Here is a 19,650-nt window from a genome sequence, read left to right as displayed (position 1 = left end):
TTTGTGTATTCTCAAATCTCTAACACAAACAACTGGGCAGTGGTCACTAATGGCTTGGGCGAAAACACATGGAGAAACATATTTATTTTGTGTATTCAATAAAATATGATTAATCAGAGCTGACTTTGATGGATCTCTCGGGCTGGGCCATGTAGGCTTAGTCACCTGGGTTAAGTTTAGATCAGTAGACATGTTTTTTAGATTGTCTGAAGCCTGCATTCAGGTCACCCAGGATAATAACTTCTTATTTTGTAAATTAAGACAAACAAACTAGTTAACTCCTTGAGTACACAAAGGTTAGCTGAGGGAGGACGGTAGACCCCTATAACAGTTATGTATACATTTTTCCCCAGACAAAGGCTTAAAGATAGTAGCTCACATTCTTTGGCAAGGGAAGTGGATTTCAGTAAAGAGACATATCATTATTTTTTATAAAAATGTCCACTCCACCACCTCTACCCGATAGCCCTCAATATTAATATCAGAGTCCAGAATGTCCCCAGAGATCTAAGTTTCAATCAATACGAGGATTTATGGATTTGTCTGCATAGCCCAGATCTTGATGTAATCCAGTTTAGGAAGTAAGCTGCTAATGTTCAGATGCATCTAACCAAGTCCTTTACAATTTTTTTAAGTCATATGGAAACTCCAACTCAAACAGGCTACATTCAATAGGTGGTTGCAGGCCATGTCTGATGGTTGATATTGATATAGTGGTATGGTTATAAGATTGCACATTTGGTATATCCCTATTAGTTATGGAAGGAAGGAGAAGAAATTGGAACCATTTTTCAAGGTTAGCACCATAGGGCCTGAGGCCGCAGCCAACGTCAATATGAGGAATTCTCAAAGTAACCAATGATGGAATGTTATAAACTGACTTACATGGGCTTTGGTTGCTTTCCTGCAAGCTCACTACATGATTTGAAAACGGTGGGGATATTCATGTTTTTGGAATTACATATGAACTTAAAGCACTGGGTGAGCATGCCACAGTGGGCTCCTCTTTTGAGCTAACAATAGTAGATCTAAGAGTGGTGTAATGAACACGATGGGATACAGAGAGCTGGTTTCAAGCACAGGGCGCAGCAGGTGTTTATTTGCAAAGTACCACAGGAGGAGGCAGGTAGGTGGGTCCAGGGGCAGACAGAAGGTCATACACAGGGGGTCCAAAAAGGCAACAGTACAGGCAGGGAGACACATTGTCCGGGAGATCAGGCAATAGGTTGATAACAGTAAATCCGATAGGCTAAGGTACAGGCAGGGAATAGGCATCGTTAGTGAGGCAGGCAAAAATGATCATACACGGGAGAATTAAATTACGGAAAACACAGCGCTCCGAAATAGAAGTGTGTCACAAAACAAACAATACTTCACAACGATGGGGTGCAAAGAACTGAACTAAATAGTGTGTGATAATGACATACAGGTGTGTGAACAGGTGATCATAATTCAGGTGATTGGGATCTGGAGAGTGAGCTGTGTTCAGGGGATCTATGTATTTGAGAGTGTGAGCTGTAAAGTGGGCTGCGTTCAGGGGATCTACGTGTTTGAGAGTTTGAGTTGGAAGCAGACGTTACAACTGGAGTTCAAACGAATGGGTAGAAAATTACAACTGACAAAACCCATGATAGTATAGACAACAATACGCCGATAACGCTTAGAGAGGATGGGAGGTATTACCTGAGCTCGGTCGGTCTCTGAGTTAATATCTTAAAGCAGCCTTGAAATGTGTAGTTCTAAACTTAGGGTAAGAGCTGGTTAGGGAATAAGTGGCAATAAGGAATATGTTGGACACTCCACCACTACACTGCTTAAACCTATCCAGATCCCTCAGATCTGTAAACATTAGGGATAGGTTCAGTTGAAGTCGGAAGTTTACATACACTTAGGTTGGAATCATTAAAACTAGTTTTTCAACCACTCCACAAATTTCTTATTAACAAACTATAGTTTTAGCAAGTCAGTTAGGACATCTACTTTCTGCATGACACAATTAATTTTTCCAACAATTGTTTACAGAGAGATTATTTCACTTATAATTCACTGTATCACAATGCCAGTGGGTCAGAAGTTACATACAAAGTTGACTGTGCCTTTAAACAGCTTGGAAGATTCCAGAAAATGATGTCATGGCTTTAGAAGCTTCTGATATAAATAATTTGAGTCATTTGGAGGTGTACCTGTGGATGTATTTCAAGGCCTACCTTCAAACTCAGTGCCTTTTTGCTTGACATCATGGAAAATCAAAAGAAATCAGCCAAGACCTCAGACAAAACAAATTGTAGACCTCTACAAGTCTGGTTCATCCTTGGGAGCAATTTCCAAACACTTGAGTTAGATGCACTATTGTAAAGTGGTTGTTCCACTGGATATCATAAGGTGAATGCACCAATTTGTAAGTCGCTCTGGATAAGAGCGTCTGCTAAATGACTTAAATGTAAATGTAAATGTTGAAGGTACCATGTTCATCTGTACAAACAATAGTACACAAGTATAAACACCATGGGACCACGCAGCTGTCATACCGCTCAGGATGGAGACGTGTTCTGTCTCCTAGAGATGAACGCACTTGGTGCAAAAAGTGCAAATCAATCCCAGAACAACAGCAAAGGAGCTTGTGAAGATGCTAGATGAAACAGGTACAAACGTATCTATATCCACAGTAAAATGAGTCCTATATGGATATAACCTGAAAGGCCGCTCAGCAAGGAAGAAGCCACTGCTCCAAAACCGCCAATAAAAAAGCCAGACTACAGTTTGCAACTGCATATGGGGACAAAGATCGTACTTTTTGGAGAAATGTCCTCTGGTCTGATGAAACAAAAATAGAACTGTTTGGCCATAATTACTATCATTATGTTTGGAGGAAAAAGGGGGAGTCTTGCATGCCAAAAACACCACCCAACCATGAGGCATGGGGGTGGCAGCATCATGTTGTGGGGGTGCTTCGCTGCAGGAGGGACTGGTGCACTTCACAAAATAGATGGCATCATGAGGGTGTAAAATTATGTGGATATATTGAAGCAACATCTCAAGACATCAGTCAGGAAGTTAAAGCTTGGTCGCAAATGGGTCTTCCAAACGGACAATGACTCCAAGCATACTTCCAAAGTTGTGGCAAAATGGCTTAAGGACAACAAAGTCAAAGTATTGGAGTGGTCATCACAAAGACCTCAATCGTATATAACATTTGTGGTCAGATCTGAAAATGTGTGTGCGAGCAAGGAGGCCTACAAACGTGATTCAGTTACACCAGCTCTGTCAGGAGGAATGGGCCAAAATTCCCCCAACTTATTGTGGGAAGCTTGAGGAAGGCTACCGAAACGTTTGTCCCAAGTTAAACAATTTAAAGGCAATGCTACCAAATACTAATTGAGTGTATGTAAACTTCTGACCCGCTGGGAATGTGATTTAAGAAATAAAAGCTGAAATAAATCATTCTCTCTACTATTATGACATTTCATATTCTTAAAATAAAGTGGTGATCCTAGCTGACCAAAGACAGGGCATTTCTACAAGGATTAAATGTCAGGAATTTAAATGTATTTGGCTAAGGTGTATGTAAACTTTCGACTTCAACTGTATACGTATATGAAGGGATGTGTGAAGATTTATCTTATAACCACAGCATTTGATGAGTGTGAGTGAGCGTGTTTGGTTGCATGTGTGTAGTGTACATGCAAACACATTCTTTGTGTGGTATCTGATTATGTTCCACTGTTGCAGGAATGTGTGAGTGCATACGTGCTTGTCTAAGAATATGTGTTTGTTTCTCTCTCTTTTTTGTTTGTTTGTGTGTGAGAATGTTTGTGTATGTATGTGTCTCTCTCTCAATTAAATTATTTAAATGGGGCTTTATTGGCATGGGAAATCGTTCTCTCTACTGTGCCTTGAGGAAGGTAACTTGCTGTAGAAATTATTGTTGATAAATAATGTATTGGATCAGCGGAGCAATGCAGTTTGTGGCAACCTTTGTGCCGCTGGCCTGCACTTCACTCAGTTGTGCATTCGTTTTCCCTTCTCCAGAGAACTTATACGGTACTCCCAAGCCCCCAGCCGAGCCCAGTCCGGCGGCCCCTCCACTGAATGTGAGTGAGGTGCTGCTTCCCGGAGCCCGGCCCAGCATCCAGGGCAAGAGGAAGAGGAACCAGTCGGTCAGAAACATGCAGCAACAAGCCAGCCTGGAGCCGCCCGAGGAAGAAGAGGAAAGCAGCCCCCCCGTGGTCAATGGGAACGGGGTGGCCATCACACCAGGTGAGCGGGCGTGCAGTGTTGGTGTGTGTATGGGGGAGGGGAGCGGGGTCAAGTTGTGTGTGGCCCTGCGCAGGAACACTCTCTGGGATCACTGTCTGTATGGAATAATGTCTCTAGCCCTTTCAAATTGTATAACTGGGTTCTGTCCAAAAAACACCCCTTGACCCTAGTACTATTCTTAATTTCACGAAATACATAAACAGGGATTAATAGCGGTAACCAGGTTACCGAGATTTCCCTCCCAAACACACTCCCGTTTACCGGGATAAATAACTGCGAGAAACCGCTATATTATAAAAAATGATTGATATGAACAGCATGACATTAAATGTTATATGCAGTAGCTAAATCTGGCCTCTCACGGTCTTGTCTGCTCTGCTATTATAAGGGCATAAGGCGAGACCCATATGCAGACACAGGAGGCAGATGGTTGAGCTCCAATATTTATTATAACACAAGGGGTAGGCAAAAGGCAGGTAAGGTACAGACGAGAGTTCATAAACCAGGTCAGGGTCCAAACAGTACAGGGCGTTAGACAGTCTCGAGGTCAGGACAGGCAGGGGTTCAGTAACCAGGTCCGAGTCCAAACAGTACAAGGCGTTAGGCAGGCTCGAGGTCAGGGCAGGAAGAAGGGTCAGGCAGGCGGGTTCGGTGTCAGGACAAGGCAAGGGTCAAAACCAGGAGAACTAGGAAAAATAGGAGCTAGGAGAGATGATGAGCGACACCTGGAGGGGGTGGAGACAAGCACAAGGGTAGGTGAAACAGATCAGGGCGTGACAGCTATCAGCATTATCAATCATTAACGCGTAGTGTGTGTCTGTGAGTGTGTGCGCTGTTGTAATAGTCGATCGTATTTACTATATATTGTTTATGCATATTGTTTATTCTGAAACTGTACACGCAACCTTGAAATACTCCCGGGTGGTGCAGCTGTCATCTCAGTGCTAGAGGTGTCACTACGGACCCTGGTTTTATTAGGATTTCGTCATCAGAGTGCGCTTCTGAACACTGTATGCTGGAAAAACTCGGTTTGTTATTTTTAACTAAAACATAACCAATCTTTGTTAATCATAAATACCGAACGTGTTTTTGCATGGATTCCACATCGCGGTTAACTTTTACCAGCTAGGACCACTCTCTCTTGTCCCGGAATCTCGCTCCACGGTGGATGGAAAGTGTTTTTTCTCTCTGGAAAAGTTCGGCAAAAAGCTGGCTTTAGGCTAAAAACAAACTGCTAACTGCTAGCCTCTGGGCCCAAACCCACCTGTCTCTCATGGCTTCGCTCACCCCTGGATGTACCACCTGCCAGTACCTGAGCCAGAGAGTCGCTGAGCTGGAGGGGAGAGTATCTGTCTTGCGCCAGATCAAGGAGGACGAAGAACTCCTGGACTCCATGGTTATACAAACCACCTCCAAAATCGACGACGTCACCTGCCCCTGGCTCGGCACCTCCACTTCTGGGGAGCCTGTAACTGAGAAACTCCATTCGGTTCCCTTAAATGAGCCATGGCCCAGACTAGGAGCTAAACCGAAGGGCCTGGTCTGTTCCACCCCTTCTACTCCGCCTCAGGATGCCTGGATTGCTGTCCGGGGAGGAAAGCACTCCAGGAAACGGAATCCATCAAATGTTTCGGAGGTGCTACAATTGGGGAGGAGATTCAAGGTCCTGGAAGACCTGGAAGTGCATTCCAATCATACTGTACAGGGTCCCTCCGCTTCATCTCTACTGCTGCCATCTCACTCTCAGGTGGAAGTGCCCAAGCACACTCATCTGCGCTCCTTGCCTGCCACTAGGTCGTCAGTCTCAGCTGCTAGCCCCCCTCAACCTGCTAGGAGGCAGATCACCCGGGAGAGGCCCCGTCATTTACCCAATAAACCCATCTGTAGTCCTTCCGTTCTCGTGGTGGGTTCATCCATGGTCCGAAACGTTTCAATCCGGAAAGCTGAGACCTTCTGCTACCCTGGCGCTAGGATCTCTGACCTAGATTCCATGCTACCGCTACTTATTAGCAAGCACTCCGCCGCTTCAACTGTCATTGTCCATGTTGGGTCAAATGACATTAAACTCCAGCAGTCAGAGAAATTGAGAGACGATTTTAAAACATTGATAAATACGCTGCTGGAATCTGGGAAGCAGTGTGTTGTTTCCGGTCCATTTCCATCCCCACGCTACACGGATATGGTTTTTAGTCGTATTCGCCAATTACACACCTGGCTTAAGGGATACTGCTGCACGATGGGAATTCCTTTTGTGGATAACTTTGCAGCTTTTACAGACCGACCAGGTCTATTTCTTCGGGACAATTTACATCTTAACAGGTATGGCTCCAGCATCCTCTCCACCAACATGTCTCTTACTCTTGCCTCATGTAGAGCCTTTGATACCTGACGTTGTGTATTCTCGGGGGTTGACTTTTGGGATTGTACGCTCCCCTATCAGACTATGTTCAATGCTCCTCTCCCAGTTTCATTAATTAGTTCCTCAATTGCAAATATGGAACAAACTACAGTTAACAACCTTTCTGCAATTCCTAGATTATTGTCCAATCACCGTATTGCGAATACTACTCACATGCAGAGAGGTATTGTTAGTAGTAATCTTGTCCCCATAAAATTGAGCTCTGTCAATAGCTCGAAAATGGTTTATTGCTCATCCAGTGCAGCTTCAGGTGCTACCTTGGATACTCCATCTGATATGAATTCCCGTAGCAATGGTATTGGAATAATTCATTTGAATGCTAGAAGCCTGATCCAAAAGTTGGACTTTATTGAAATTTTGGTCTCACAATCAAATGTTGACGTTCTGATTGTATCTGAATCGTGGCTGTGTGATTCTGTGCCAGATTCAGATGTTCAGTTGATTGGATACAATATTTATAGAACTGATAGAGTTGGTAGAGGTGGTGGTATTGCGATTTATGTTAAATGCTGCTTAAATGTTTCTGTGTCCATATCAACCTCTGTCTCAAAGCAATATGAATGTCTAGTTTTAAACGTGGTACTTGGTAATAATGCTCATTTAACTCTAGCAGGGGTATATCGCCCCCCCTCAGCTCCTCCTTGTACTCTATGCAAATTATCTGATATACTGTCTAATTATGCAAACTCTGAATTACTGATTTTGGGAGATTTTAACCTGGATTGGCTCTCACCAGTATCCGATAAATTAAAAGGCATTTGTACTGAGCTAAATTTAACTCAGCTGATAACTAAACCAACCCGTCCCAACTTTAAGAACCCAGTAAAATCCACTCTACTAGACATTATTCTAACAAATACCCCCCATAAATACACAGCCAGTGGGGTTTTTGCAAATGATATCAGTGACCACTGCCCTATTGCTTGTATTAGAGATACCAGGCTGAAACATTCTGATCCCTGTATAATCTCTAAGAGAAATTATAAACATTTCTCACAGCAAGCTTTTATCCTTGACTTATATCACTCTGAGCTTTTATCCACTTGCTGCTTTCTGGACCCGGTTTTAGCCCTTGCTTTTTTCTCTTCTATTGTTACCTCTATGTCTGATAAACATGCCCCGCTTAAGAATCACAGAGTAAGAAACCGAACCAGTTCTTGGTTCTCTCCTGAATTGTCAGGTCTTTTCCTGCAAAAGAATCGGGCCTGGGCCTTGGCGAGGAAAACAGGTACTCCAGCTGATTGGCTGTTTTTTAGGCAGTTGAGAAATAAATGTACTGCAGCTGTCAAAAAGGCAAAATCAAATTACTTCCTTAATGCTATGACAGATTCTGCAGGAGATCCTGCAAAATTCTGGAAAACCGTTAATTCACTGAAACGGGGGAATTCTGCTGTTTCTCTTCCTAAGCAAATTACCTCAGACTTCTGTATTCTAACTGAAAAAAATGATATTTGTGATGCTTTTAATAAGCATTTCATCTCTGCTGGTTTTTTATTTGAAAGGAAAAGTGGACTTTGTGGTACTGGCCAGTTAGTTGATTTTTCGTCTTGCTTTTCAACCGTTACTCTGAAAAATGGTAACCCTGTTTTTAGTTTCCAGAAAATAACTGAAGCAGAGGTTCTAATTGCCCTGTGTGCCATTGATACTAAGAAATCCTTAGGCGCTGACAATTTAGACCCGTACTTACTTAAGTGTGCTGCACCTATTTTTGCTGGTTCAGTAACACACATTTTTAATCTAACATTAAGCACAGGAAATATCCCTAAGGTGTGGAAAGCAGCTTTTGTTCTGCCATTACATAAGGGAGGTGACGGTAGTGATTTGGATAACTATCGACCCATCTCTAGGCTCCCTTGTCTGGTAAAGATTCTAGAATCTATAGTCAACAAACAGTTACAATCTTTTCTTTCTGCTAACAGTATTCTTAGTACCAATCAATCTGGTTTTAGATCTAAACACAGTACCACATCGGCCACTATGCTTGTTGTAAATGATATCGCAAATGCCTTAGACGATAGAAAGCACTGTGCTGCGTTGTTTGTAGATTTGTCAAAAGCTTTTGACACTGTAGACCATGCTATCCTTTTGAGTAAGCTGTCATCTATAGGACTGGGCACTGATGCCTGCCGATGGTTTTATGACTATCTTAAAGATAGAACTCAAGCCGTCATGGTCGATGGGGTCAAGTCTGACCCCTTACAGTTACTTAAAGGGGTCCCTCAGGGTTCAATAATTGGCCCACTATTGTTCTCACTTTATATAAACAACATTGGTGATGATGTCAGATATTGTAAATTCCATTTATATGCAGATGACATAGTGATGTACTCTATTGCTCCAACAGCGGACCAAGCTTTAATGCAGTTGGAGTCTGATTTTAGGATACTACAGGGGTCTCCTTTACAGCTTAAACTTGTTTTAAACGCTAAGAAAACAAATGTCATGTTTTTTCTAGGTCTAAACTCTCAGTTAGAAACACGTTTGTAATCACTAGCTTGGATGGTACTCAAATCAATAAGGTCTCTGCATATAAATACTTAGGGGTATGGTTAGATGATAGGCTTTCTTTTAAGAAACATGTTACTGAATTGGGAAAAAAGCTCAAATTCAAGATAGGATTCCTTTACAGAAACAGGGCTTGTCTGTCCTCTGTAAATAGGAAAAAAATTGTGCAGGCTACTTTTATGTCCATTTTAGATTATGGTGATATTATCTATATGCATGCATCGGCAAACACATTAAAACCACTGGATGCTATTTACCATTGTGCACTCAGGTTTATCACGGGTGATAGTTACAGAACTCATCACTGTATCCTATATCAACATGTGGGTTGGGTCTCTCTATCTGTGAGGCGAGAGCAACATGCTCTCTTGTTTATTTATAAAGCACTTCTTTTAAAACTACCTCCTTATATATCATCATTAATTTCCACAAGATGTACTAATTTTAAAACCAGATCACAGATGTGGATTACATTAGAGACTCCTGCGGTCTCCACAGAGTTGGGTAGGACTGCCTTCAGTTCCTTTGCACCTTATTCATGGAACAAACTGCAGATCCAACTTAAGTTAGACACTCTGGTGTCCCTTGCCCATTTTAAAATGCTTATGGAGGATCAATATGATGTTGTCTGTGATTGTTTCAGTTGAATTGTGTATGTTTTGAAATGTTCTTGTCTGTATGTCTAAAACTGTACATGTCAACATGTTTACACAGGGCACAGCCGTAAAAGAGATCCAGGTCTCAGTCTGTTTTCCCTGTTAAAATAAAGATAAAAAAAAAAAAAAAAAAAAAATTCAAGGCTGTATCACAACCGGCCGTGATTAGGAGTTGCATAGGGCGGTGTGCAATTGGCCCAGCATCATCTGGGTTAGGGTTTGACCGGGGTAGGCCGTCATTGTGAATAAGAATTTGTTCTTAACTGACTTGCTTAGTTTACTATGAATAAATACAAATTTAAATGCAGTTGGCCTACGGCAACAAACTTGGCTTCAATTTTTGAGCTACAGGTTGGTAGGGTAGGCCAACCTACTTTTATTTTTACATTTTTGGGGGGCTGTGTAGCAGAGCTTCACTAAAACAAATGCCACCGAGGTAGAAGGAGGGTGAGAGTTGGCAGCAACGCGTCCTAGAACGGTGCAGTCTTACCTCAAGCCGACGCATAACTGGATGAAATTAGTATAAATTACTGCGAGCAACGGGTTCTCCTACCATGCCATTGCAAACAGCACTGTGCTACACACAATATCTACCATATCTGCCAGACTGTTCCACCACATGCTGCAGTACAATTTCATCTTGAGCTCTTCCTTCCTGCTCTTCCTTCATGATTCTGTCCATTGGTTTTATATGCTTTTGAACAACACTTCCAGAAATACCGGGTTACCCAGGAGAAAAGTGATTTATTCTCAGGATGGAACATTTGTAAAATACCAGGAAAATATGAAACCTTAATACACACACACTCTCTCACATGTATGCAAACACACACATGCCTGTGTGTGTACAAGCGCATGTACATACACACACATGCACACGCGCACACAAACGCAGAGTCACAGCCGAGCCAACACAGGGCCTATGTCCCTCAGGAGAGAGAGATGGAAGAGAGAGAAATAGGAAGAGGGCATAGCTGCAGCACCCCTGATAAATTGCAATAAAAATAATTACTGTATATATATACGTATATATACAAAATAAATAAATAAATAAATACTCGTCAGCAACCCCACCCCAAATCATCTTCCCGCGGCCAGGAGACGATAAGAATAAAAAGGGGTGTCAGAAAATGAGAGAGATATAGAGAGACAGATGAAGACTTCAGGGGTCAAATACTGAATGAGTCAGAGAGAGAGGTGGAGGAGGGGCTGAAAGAAGGGGAGCAACCGAGGAGGGAGATAGGGAAGGAGAGAGATGGAGATAGAGAGGGAGGCAGATGGAGAGATGGATAAAGAGACAGGGACAGGGGGAGAGAAAGGGAGAGGGATAGATGGATGAAGAGAGCTGTGTAGGTATTAATAGAAACCAGGACAGAGACCAGTAGAGGGTCCACACATCCAGGCTGTATCACAACCGGCTGTGATTGGGAGTCCCATAGGACGGCAATGGAGAGAAGAGAAAAGAGAGTGACACAGAGGGATGGAGAGGGAGAAATAGGACCAGAGCCAGAATGAGACTAAGGACAGATCTAAATCAAAGCAAATGTGGTTGTGACAGTCCCCTGCACTCTTAGAAAATAATTATTTGGCTGTCCTAATAAGAGAACCCTTTGAAGAACCATTTTGGGTTTCATGTAAAACCCTTTCTACAGAGGGTTCCACATGGAACCCAAAAGGGATCTCCTATGGGGACAGCCGTATTACCCTCTTGGGTGTGTGCGTGTGCATTGTTGTTGGAACACAAATGTCCAAATACACACCCTGTGACACAAACACACACACAGAAACAGGAGAGGGAGGTAAGAAGATAAGAGACCTATGGGACAGATATCTATTGGGAGCTACTATTGATTGGCTGTGAGTGTGGACCTAGTGTAGCAAGAGAAACAACACTGGAGGAACGACACATACAGGGATGCGCATACACAGACGTATTTTCAGTTGAAGGCAAGGACAAACTATCGAGACACTGACAGCCCATCCTGTAGTTTCCTTTACAGATTTAGGCTCAGCTTCCCCTCACCCATTAGTGGGGTAAATGCAAAACGGACCCTAGATCAGCGTATATGGGAAAATTCACCCTATGCCCCATACACCCTGTCTTTAAAGCATTGTTTTCACTCCTACCTGTTAGCAGTTGATGTCATTCTTCAATAACACAAACCCCAAAACAAATCAGGGGGAGAAAAATAGGTTTATTCAGGGGGGACAAATCATAGATGTTATGCTGGGAGGTAATGTTCATTCCCCTAGTCCTCAGCTTTTCTCCCCCAAACAAAGGAACAGGATGCCATTTATAACCTCCCCATCCTAGCCTGGGTTGACCAATCAGAAGTCCTTGCAGTACCACTGGGCCAATGGCCAAAAAACAAGTACCCTGCTCCAGACTCAATGTACAGAACGTAGCACACGTAGCTCTGAATTCAGGAGTGACATTCCACAGATTCTAAACAGCTGTTTAACTGAAACCGAACTCCTATTTACAATTCCCTATTGACCATTGGTACTCTAGTTTTAAGTCCTCTCATCCTCTACGTTGTGTATTTATCTTCAAAATATTCTCATATACCGAACAGCGTATTCATAATGTTTGCTACAGTTTTCTCTAACCCAATGTGAATACATGAATTTAGAAGGTCTTTATTGAGCTCTAGTAGAGAACACTAACAGGAACATCATAGCGTGTGTTTAAAGACAGGTCATGTATTCTGTGTGTTCGTGTATCCCTAATCTGCTCCGTGGGACACTTAAGTGTGTGAAAAGAGTCTTTGGACCACTAGAGCTGTGTTCTTCTTTGCTCAGCATTAATCCACAGGGAAGTGGTTTTCTCTAGAGAGCTCTCTTTCCACCACGAAGGGGCCGTTTCAGAGTTGAGATCGTTCATCGATGCATTCCTGCCTGACTACATTAGACACCTGCCAAATCTCACAACACACGGAGAGATGTTTAGCATCAACTAACCACATTGTATGATATGGCAATCTGATGCCCTACTGCACAGTTGATGACGTGGCGCACAACCATTGGTTGATGCAATGCAATGTCCGCAATGCAGTCAGCCAGGAATGCCACCAATGTCAATGCAGACTTCTGAAGTCAGCAGATATCAAGTCAAAATCAGCCCAAAGGGACTATGGGGACTGAGGTGTATGAGAAAAGACCATACTGTATGAGCGTTTTAAAACATCTGTCTGGATTTGTTTCTCGCTATGTTTTCTACAGAGACAAGCGAGCATGAGGACAAGAGCACAGATGGGTCGGGGGAGGTTTCTGTGGTGGAGGCCCCGACACTGCCCCCTCCCGCCACTGAGCCCCCCACAGAGGGAGAGGAGCCCCCTGAGGGGGACTCCCCCAAATCACCCCCCAAACTCCCCGAGGGGGATGAGGAGGAACTGGGACCCCTGCCTGACAACTGGGAGATGGCCTACACAGAGAAAGGAGAGGTCTACTTCATAGAGTAAGTGTGTGTTTATGTGGGGGGGCGGTGACGCACGCATGCACACACACACTAGCAATGGTCATCAGAATAGTTCAACGTTTTTAACAGCAATTCTAATAAAACAGTTGGACAATAGATTTTTGAATGTTACAAATACATCAGGTATTCACTGAATTAAAGCACATAAAACATTTTACTGGGTAAATAATGAATGGAGTTCAGGGAATTTGGTGGGAATTCAGGTATTGAAATTTCAGTTTTTTTTGAATGGTGGTGGCTGCATCATGCATGGCTTTGTATTCAGCACAATAAGTATATTTCTTTGCCACATTTTTTTCAGTATTAATTTAGTGCCTTATTGCAAATAGAATCCATGTTTTGGAATATTTTCATTCGGTACAGGCTTCCTTCTTTACACAGTAATTTATCTTGTTTGGGATAGGGGGCAGCATTTTCACGTATGGATGAAAAGCGTGCCCAGAGTAAACTGCCTGCTACTCAGTCCCAGTTGCTAATATATGCATATGATTAGTATATTTGGATAGAAAACACTCTGAAGTTTCTAAAACTGTTTGAATGATGTCTGTGGGTATAACAGAACTCATATGGCAGGCAAAAACCTGAGAAAAAATCCAACCAGGATGTGGGAAATCTGATGTTGGTCGTTTTTCAACTCATTCCCTATTGAAGATACAGTGGGATATTGGTCATGTTGCACATCCTAAGGCTTCCACTAGATGTCAACAGTCTTTAGAACCTTGTTTGATGCTTCTACTGTGAAGTGGGGGCGAATGAGAGGGGATCAAGTAAAGTCTCTCCCAGAGTGCCACGAGCTGACCATGCGCGTTCATGTGAGAGTTAGCTTGAGTTCCATTGCATTTCTGAAGACAAAGGAATTCTCCGGTTGGAACATTATTGAAGATTTATGTTAAAAACATCCTAAAGATTGTTTCTATAATTCGTTTGACATGTTTCTACGGACTATAACGGAACTTTTAAACTTTTCGTCTGCTCCTAGTGTTCGCGCGTCATGAATGTGGAAAACTGAGGTGTTTGGACATAAATGATGAACTTTATCGTACAAATCAAACATTTATTGTGGAACTGGGATTCCTGGGAGTGCATTCTGATGAAGATCATCAAAGGTAAGTGAATATTTATAATGCTATTCTGACTTCTGTTGACTCCAAAACATGGCGGATATCGTTATGGCTTATTTGGGCTCTGAGCGTTGTACTCAGATTATAGCATGGTGTGCTTTTTCCGTAAAGTTTTTTTGAAATCTGACACAGCGGTTGCATTAAGGAGAAGTATATCTTTAATTCTGTGAATAACACTTGTATCTTTTATCAATGTTTATTATGAGTATTTCTGTAAATTGATGTGGCTCTGTGCAAATTCCCGGGATGTTTTGGAGGCAAAGCCAAATGTAAACTGAGGTTTTTGGATATAAATATGAACTTGATCGAAACAAACATACATGTATTGTGTAACATGTTGTCCCGGGAGTGTCATCTGATGAAGAATATCAAAGGTTAGTGATTCATTTTATCTCTATTTCTGCTTTTTGTGACTTCTCTCTTTGGTTGGAAAATCGCTGTATGCTTTCTGTGACTAGTTGCTGACCTAACATAATGATATGTTCTGCTTTCGCCGAAAAGCCTTTTTGAAATCGGACACTGTGGTTGGATTAACGAGAATTTTATCTTTAAAATGGTGTAAAATACTTGTATGTTTGAGAAATTTTAATTATGATTTCTTTTGATTGAATTTGGATCCCTGCATTTTCATTGGCTGTTGGCGAGGGGTTCCGCTAGCGGAACCTCGGTCCTAGACAGGTTATGTTAGTATTGTGGAGTAACTACAATGTTGATGATCCATCCTCAGTTCTCTCTTATCATGGCCATAAAAACTCTAACTGTTTTAAAATCACCATTGGCCTCATGGTGAAATCCCTGCGCAGTTTCCTTACTCTCCGGCAAAGTAGTTAGGAAGGGTGCCTGTATCTTTGTCGAGACAGTTTGTATTGATACACCATCCAAAGTGTAATTAATAACTGCACAATGCACAAAAGGATATTACATGTACTGAATGCTTTTTTCCCCCATCTAGGTAGGTGCCCTTCTTTGTGAACCATTGGAAAACCACCCTGGTCTTTGTGGTTGAATCTGTTCTTGAAATTCACAGCTCGGATGAGGGACCTGAAAGATAATTGTATTGGAGATAGGGTAGTAATTCAAAAAATTATGTTAAACTATTATTGCAGACAGAGTGAATCCATACCACTTATTATGTGACATGTTAAGCACATTTTTACTCCTGAACTTAGTGTATTCGGTAAGTATTCAGACCTCTTGACTTTTTCCACATTTTGTTACATTACAGCCTTATTCTAAAATTGATTAAATTAAACATGTTTCTCATAATATACCCCACAATGACAAAGCAAAAACAGATTTTTTGAAAATTTTGCAAACGACTTAAAAATAAAAAACAGAAATACCTTATCTACTTAAGCATTCAGACACGTTGCTATGAGACTCGAAATTGAGCTCAGGTGCATCCTGTTTCCATTGATCATTCTTGAGATGTTTCTACAACTTGGAGTCCACCTGTGATAAATTCAATTGATTGGACATGATTTGGAAAGGCACACACCTGTCTATATAAGGTCCCATGGTTGACAGTGCATGTCAGACTAAAAACCAAGCCATGAGGTCGAAGAAATTGTCCGTAGAGCTCCGAGGCAGGATTGTGTCAAGGCACAGATCTGGGGAAGGTCTGCAGCATTGAAGGTCCCCAAGAACACAGTGACCTCCATCATTCTTAAAAATGGAAGAAGTTTGGAACCACCTAGACTCTTCCCAGAGCTGGCCACCCAGCCAAACTGAGCAATCGGGGGAGAATAACCTTGGTCAGGATGGTGAACAAGAACCAGATAGTCACTCTGAAAGAGCTCTGGAGTTCCTCTATGGAGATGGGAGAACATTCCAGAAGGACAACCATCTCTGCAGCACTCCACCAATCAGGCCTTTATGATAGAGTTGCCAGATTGAAGCCACACATCAGTAAAAGACACATGACAGCCTGCTGGAGTTTAAAGACTCTCAGACCATGAGAGTCTTTAAACTCCAGAAGACTCTCAGACCATGAGAAACAAGATTCTGTGTTCTGATGAAACGAAGATTGAACTCTTTGGCCTGAATGTGAAGATTCACATCAGGAGGAAACCTGTCACCATCTCTACGGGGAAGCATGGTGTTGGCAGCATTGCTGTGGAGATGTTTTTCAACGGCAGGGACTGGAAGACTTGTCAGGATCGAGGCAAAGATGAACAGTGCAAAGTACAGAGATCCTTGATGAAAAACTGCTCCAGAGCATTCATGACCTCAGACTGGGGCTAAGGTTCACCTTCCAGCATGGTAATGACCCTAAGCACACAGCCATGACAACGCAGGAGTGGCTTCGGGACAAGTCTCTGAATGTCCTTGAGTGGCCCAGCTAGAGCCAGGACTTGAACCCGATCGAACATCTCTGGAGAGAACTGAAAATATCTGTGCAGCAACGCTCTCCATCCAACCTGACAGAGCTTGAGAATATTTGCAGAGAAGAACCCCCTAAATACAGGTGTGGCAAGCTGGTAGCGTCATATCCAAGATGACTTGATGCTATAATCCCTGCCAAAAGTGCTTCAACAAATTACTGAGTAAAGGGTCTGAATACTTATGTAAAAGTGCTATTTTGGTCCAAAAGGCTTCTTAACAGTTTCTACGACCAAGCCATAAGACTCCTGAACATCTAACCAAATGGCAAACCAGACTATTTGAATTGCCCCCCCCCCCTCCTATTTTACACCGATGCTACTCTCTGTTGTTATCATATATGCATAGTCTCTTTAATAACTCTACCTACGTGTACATATTACCTCAACTAACCGGTGCCCCCACACATTGACCCCTGTATATAGTCTCGCTATTGTTATTTTACTGCTGCTCTTTAATTACTTGTTACTTTTATTTCTTATTTGTATTTTTTTTTTTTACTTAATTGCTGGTTAGGGGCTTGTAAATAAACATTTCACTGTAAGGTCTACACCTGTTGTATTCAGCGCATGTGACCAATACGATTTGATTTCAATGTATTCTTTTTTATAAATGAGCAAAAAAAACTGCTTTGTCATTATGGGATATTGTGTGTGAATTGATCAGGGGAAAAAACATTGTAATCAATTTTAGAATAAGGCTGTAACGTAACAAAATGTGGAAAAGTCAAGGGGTCTGAATACTTTGCGAAGGCACTGTATTTAGGCTTGCAATAACGAAAGGGTTGAATTCTTATTGACTCAAGACATGAAGCTTTTCCTTTTAAATTCATTTGTAAACATTTCTAAAACCAGAATTCCACTTTGACATTATGGGGTAGTGTGTGTAGATTAGTGACACAAAATCTAAATTTAATAAAGATTAAATTCAGGCTGTAACACAAATGTGAATATTTTCTGAAGGCACTGTAATTGTCGAGATGTGTTAAATCTCTGATGAAGCTTAAGCGTTCTTATACAGTAGTTGCAACAGAAAGACAATATATTCCGTTCATCCATTTCAGCCATCACCAGGGTGTTTGACAGGTCATTTTACACACACACAAACTGTTTCTCTCTCTCTCTGTCTTTCTAATGAGGAGCAGAGGGACAATTAGAGAATTTATGGCAGTTTTGTTCACCTTAAATATCTTACCCTCTTTCACTCATACACACAACCTCTGCCCTGCCCATCTCAACTCCACATAAAACATTGTAAAAAAACACACATTCACAGGGGATGGGGGTTAAATCTTTTTTTAAATGAGAGGGAAATTCCACTCTCCTTTCATATTTTTGTAGGATATTCAGACAGTACAGAAACAGTGGTATACAGGATAGGTAATGAAAGTATAAAAGGTGGTCGCAGGAATTGAACCTACAAACTTTGGGTTCTAATGTGATTTTGTGAAGGGTATTGCCACTCAACCACACAGGCGCTGATCTCTCTCTCTCTCTCTCTTCTTGTCCTCTCTGTATTCCTTGCCTCGGTCTCTCCTCTCCATTTATGTACTGTATCTCTTTCTCCTCCTCCCCCCTCTCTGTCCTCCTCCTTGTCTCTCTCGCTCTCTGTCTCGCTTTCCCTCTCCAGTCACAACACCAAAACCACATCATGGCTGGATCCTCGGCTGGCAAAGAAGGCCAAGCCACCTGAGGAGTGCAAAGAGGACGGTGAGTGTTTTTGTTTTTATGTAAATGAACAAATCTATGTTTATGGATGAGGTGTCTCTCTTCTTCTCTTCAAAAAGTATGTGGACACCTGTTCATCGAACATAACGTTCCAAAGTCATGGGCATTTAATATGGAGTTGGTCCCCCCTTTACTGCTATAACAGCCCCCACTCTTCTGGGAAGGCTTTCCACTAGATGTTGGAACATTGCTGCTGGGACTTGCTTCCATTCAGCCACAAGAGTATTAGTGAGGTCGGTTACTGATGTGGGGCGATTAGGCCTGGCTTGCAGTCACCGTTCCAATTTTTCCCAACAGTGTTCGATGGGGTTGAGGTCAGGGCTCTGTGGAGGCCAGTCAAGTTCTTACACACCGATCTCAACAAACCATTTCTGTATGGACCTCACTTTGTGCACGGGGACATTGTAATGCTGAAACAGGAAAGGGTCTTCCCCAAACTGTTGCCACGAAGTTGGAAGCACAGAATTGTCTAGAATGTATGCTGTAGCTTTAAGATTTCTCTTCACTGGAACTAAGGGGCCCAGTCCGAACTATGTTACACATTGTCGATTTTACTTTTTGTGTGAGTGTGTATGCTTGTTGACTGAGACCATTATTTCTTCTTCACCAAACTTTATAGTTGGCACAATGCATTCGTGCAGGTAGCATTCTCCTGGTATCCGCCAAACCCAGATTAGTCCGTTGGACTGCCAGATGAAGCGTGATTAATCACTCCAGAGAATGCGTTTCCACTGCTCCAGAGTCCAATGGCGGCAAGCTTTAGACCACTCCAGCCGATTCTTGGCAATTCCGCATGGTGATTTTAGTCTTTTAGGCTGCTCGGCCATGGAAACCGATTTCATGAAACTCCCGATGAACAGTTCTTGTGCTGACATTGCTTCCAGAGGCAGTTTGCAACTTGGTAGTGAGTGTTGTAACTGAGGACAGATGATTTTTATACACTACGCTCTTCAGCACTCAGCGGTCCCGTTCTGTGAGCTTGTGTGGCCTACCAGTTCGCAGCTGAACCTAGACATTTACACTTCACAATAACAGCACTTACATTTGACCGGGGCAGCTCTTGCAGGGCAGACATTTAAAGAACTGACTTGTTGGAAAGGTGGCA

The 19,650-nt window shown here is 42.4% G+C and overlaps 1 protein-coding gene across 1 annotated transcript in view; it reads left to right on the top strand.

Annotated features, from left to right (window-relative positions):
- The window catches only part of LOC139530967 (membrane-associated guanylate kinase, WW and PDZ domain-containing protein 2-like), a 348,222-nt gene that overhangs the window by 108,093 nt on the left and 220,479 nt on the right, over positions 1–19,650 (top strand). Inside the window, exons 4-6 of the mRNA XM_071327763.1 lie at positions 4,030–4,257; positions 13,060–13,294; positions 18,448–18,527. Of these exons, the coding sequence (XP_071183864.1) occupies positions 4,030–4,257; positions 13,060–13,294; positions 18,448–18,527 (543 nt within the window). The remainder of the gene's footprint in view (positions 1–4,029; positions 4,258–13,059; positions 13,295–18,447; positions 18,528–19,650) is intronic.

Source organism: Salvelinus alpinus, chromosome 9, assembly GCF_045679555.1.
Source record: "Salvelinus alpinus chromosome 9, SLU_Salpinus.1, whole genome shotgun sequence".
NCBI lineage: Eukaryota > Metazoa > Chordata > Actinopteri > Salmoniformes > Salmonidae > Salvelinus > Salvelinus alpinus.
Note: the sequence above shows the minus strand (reverse complement) of the source record. Positions and strands in the feature narration are given on the sequence as shown.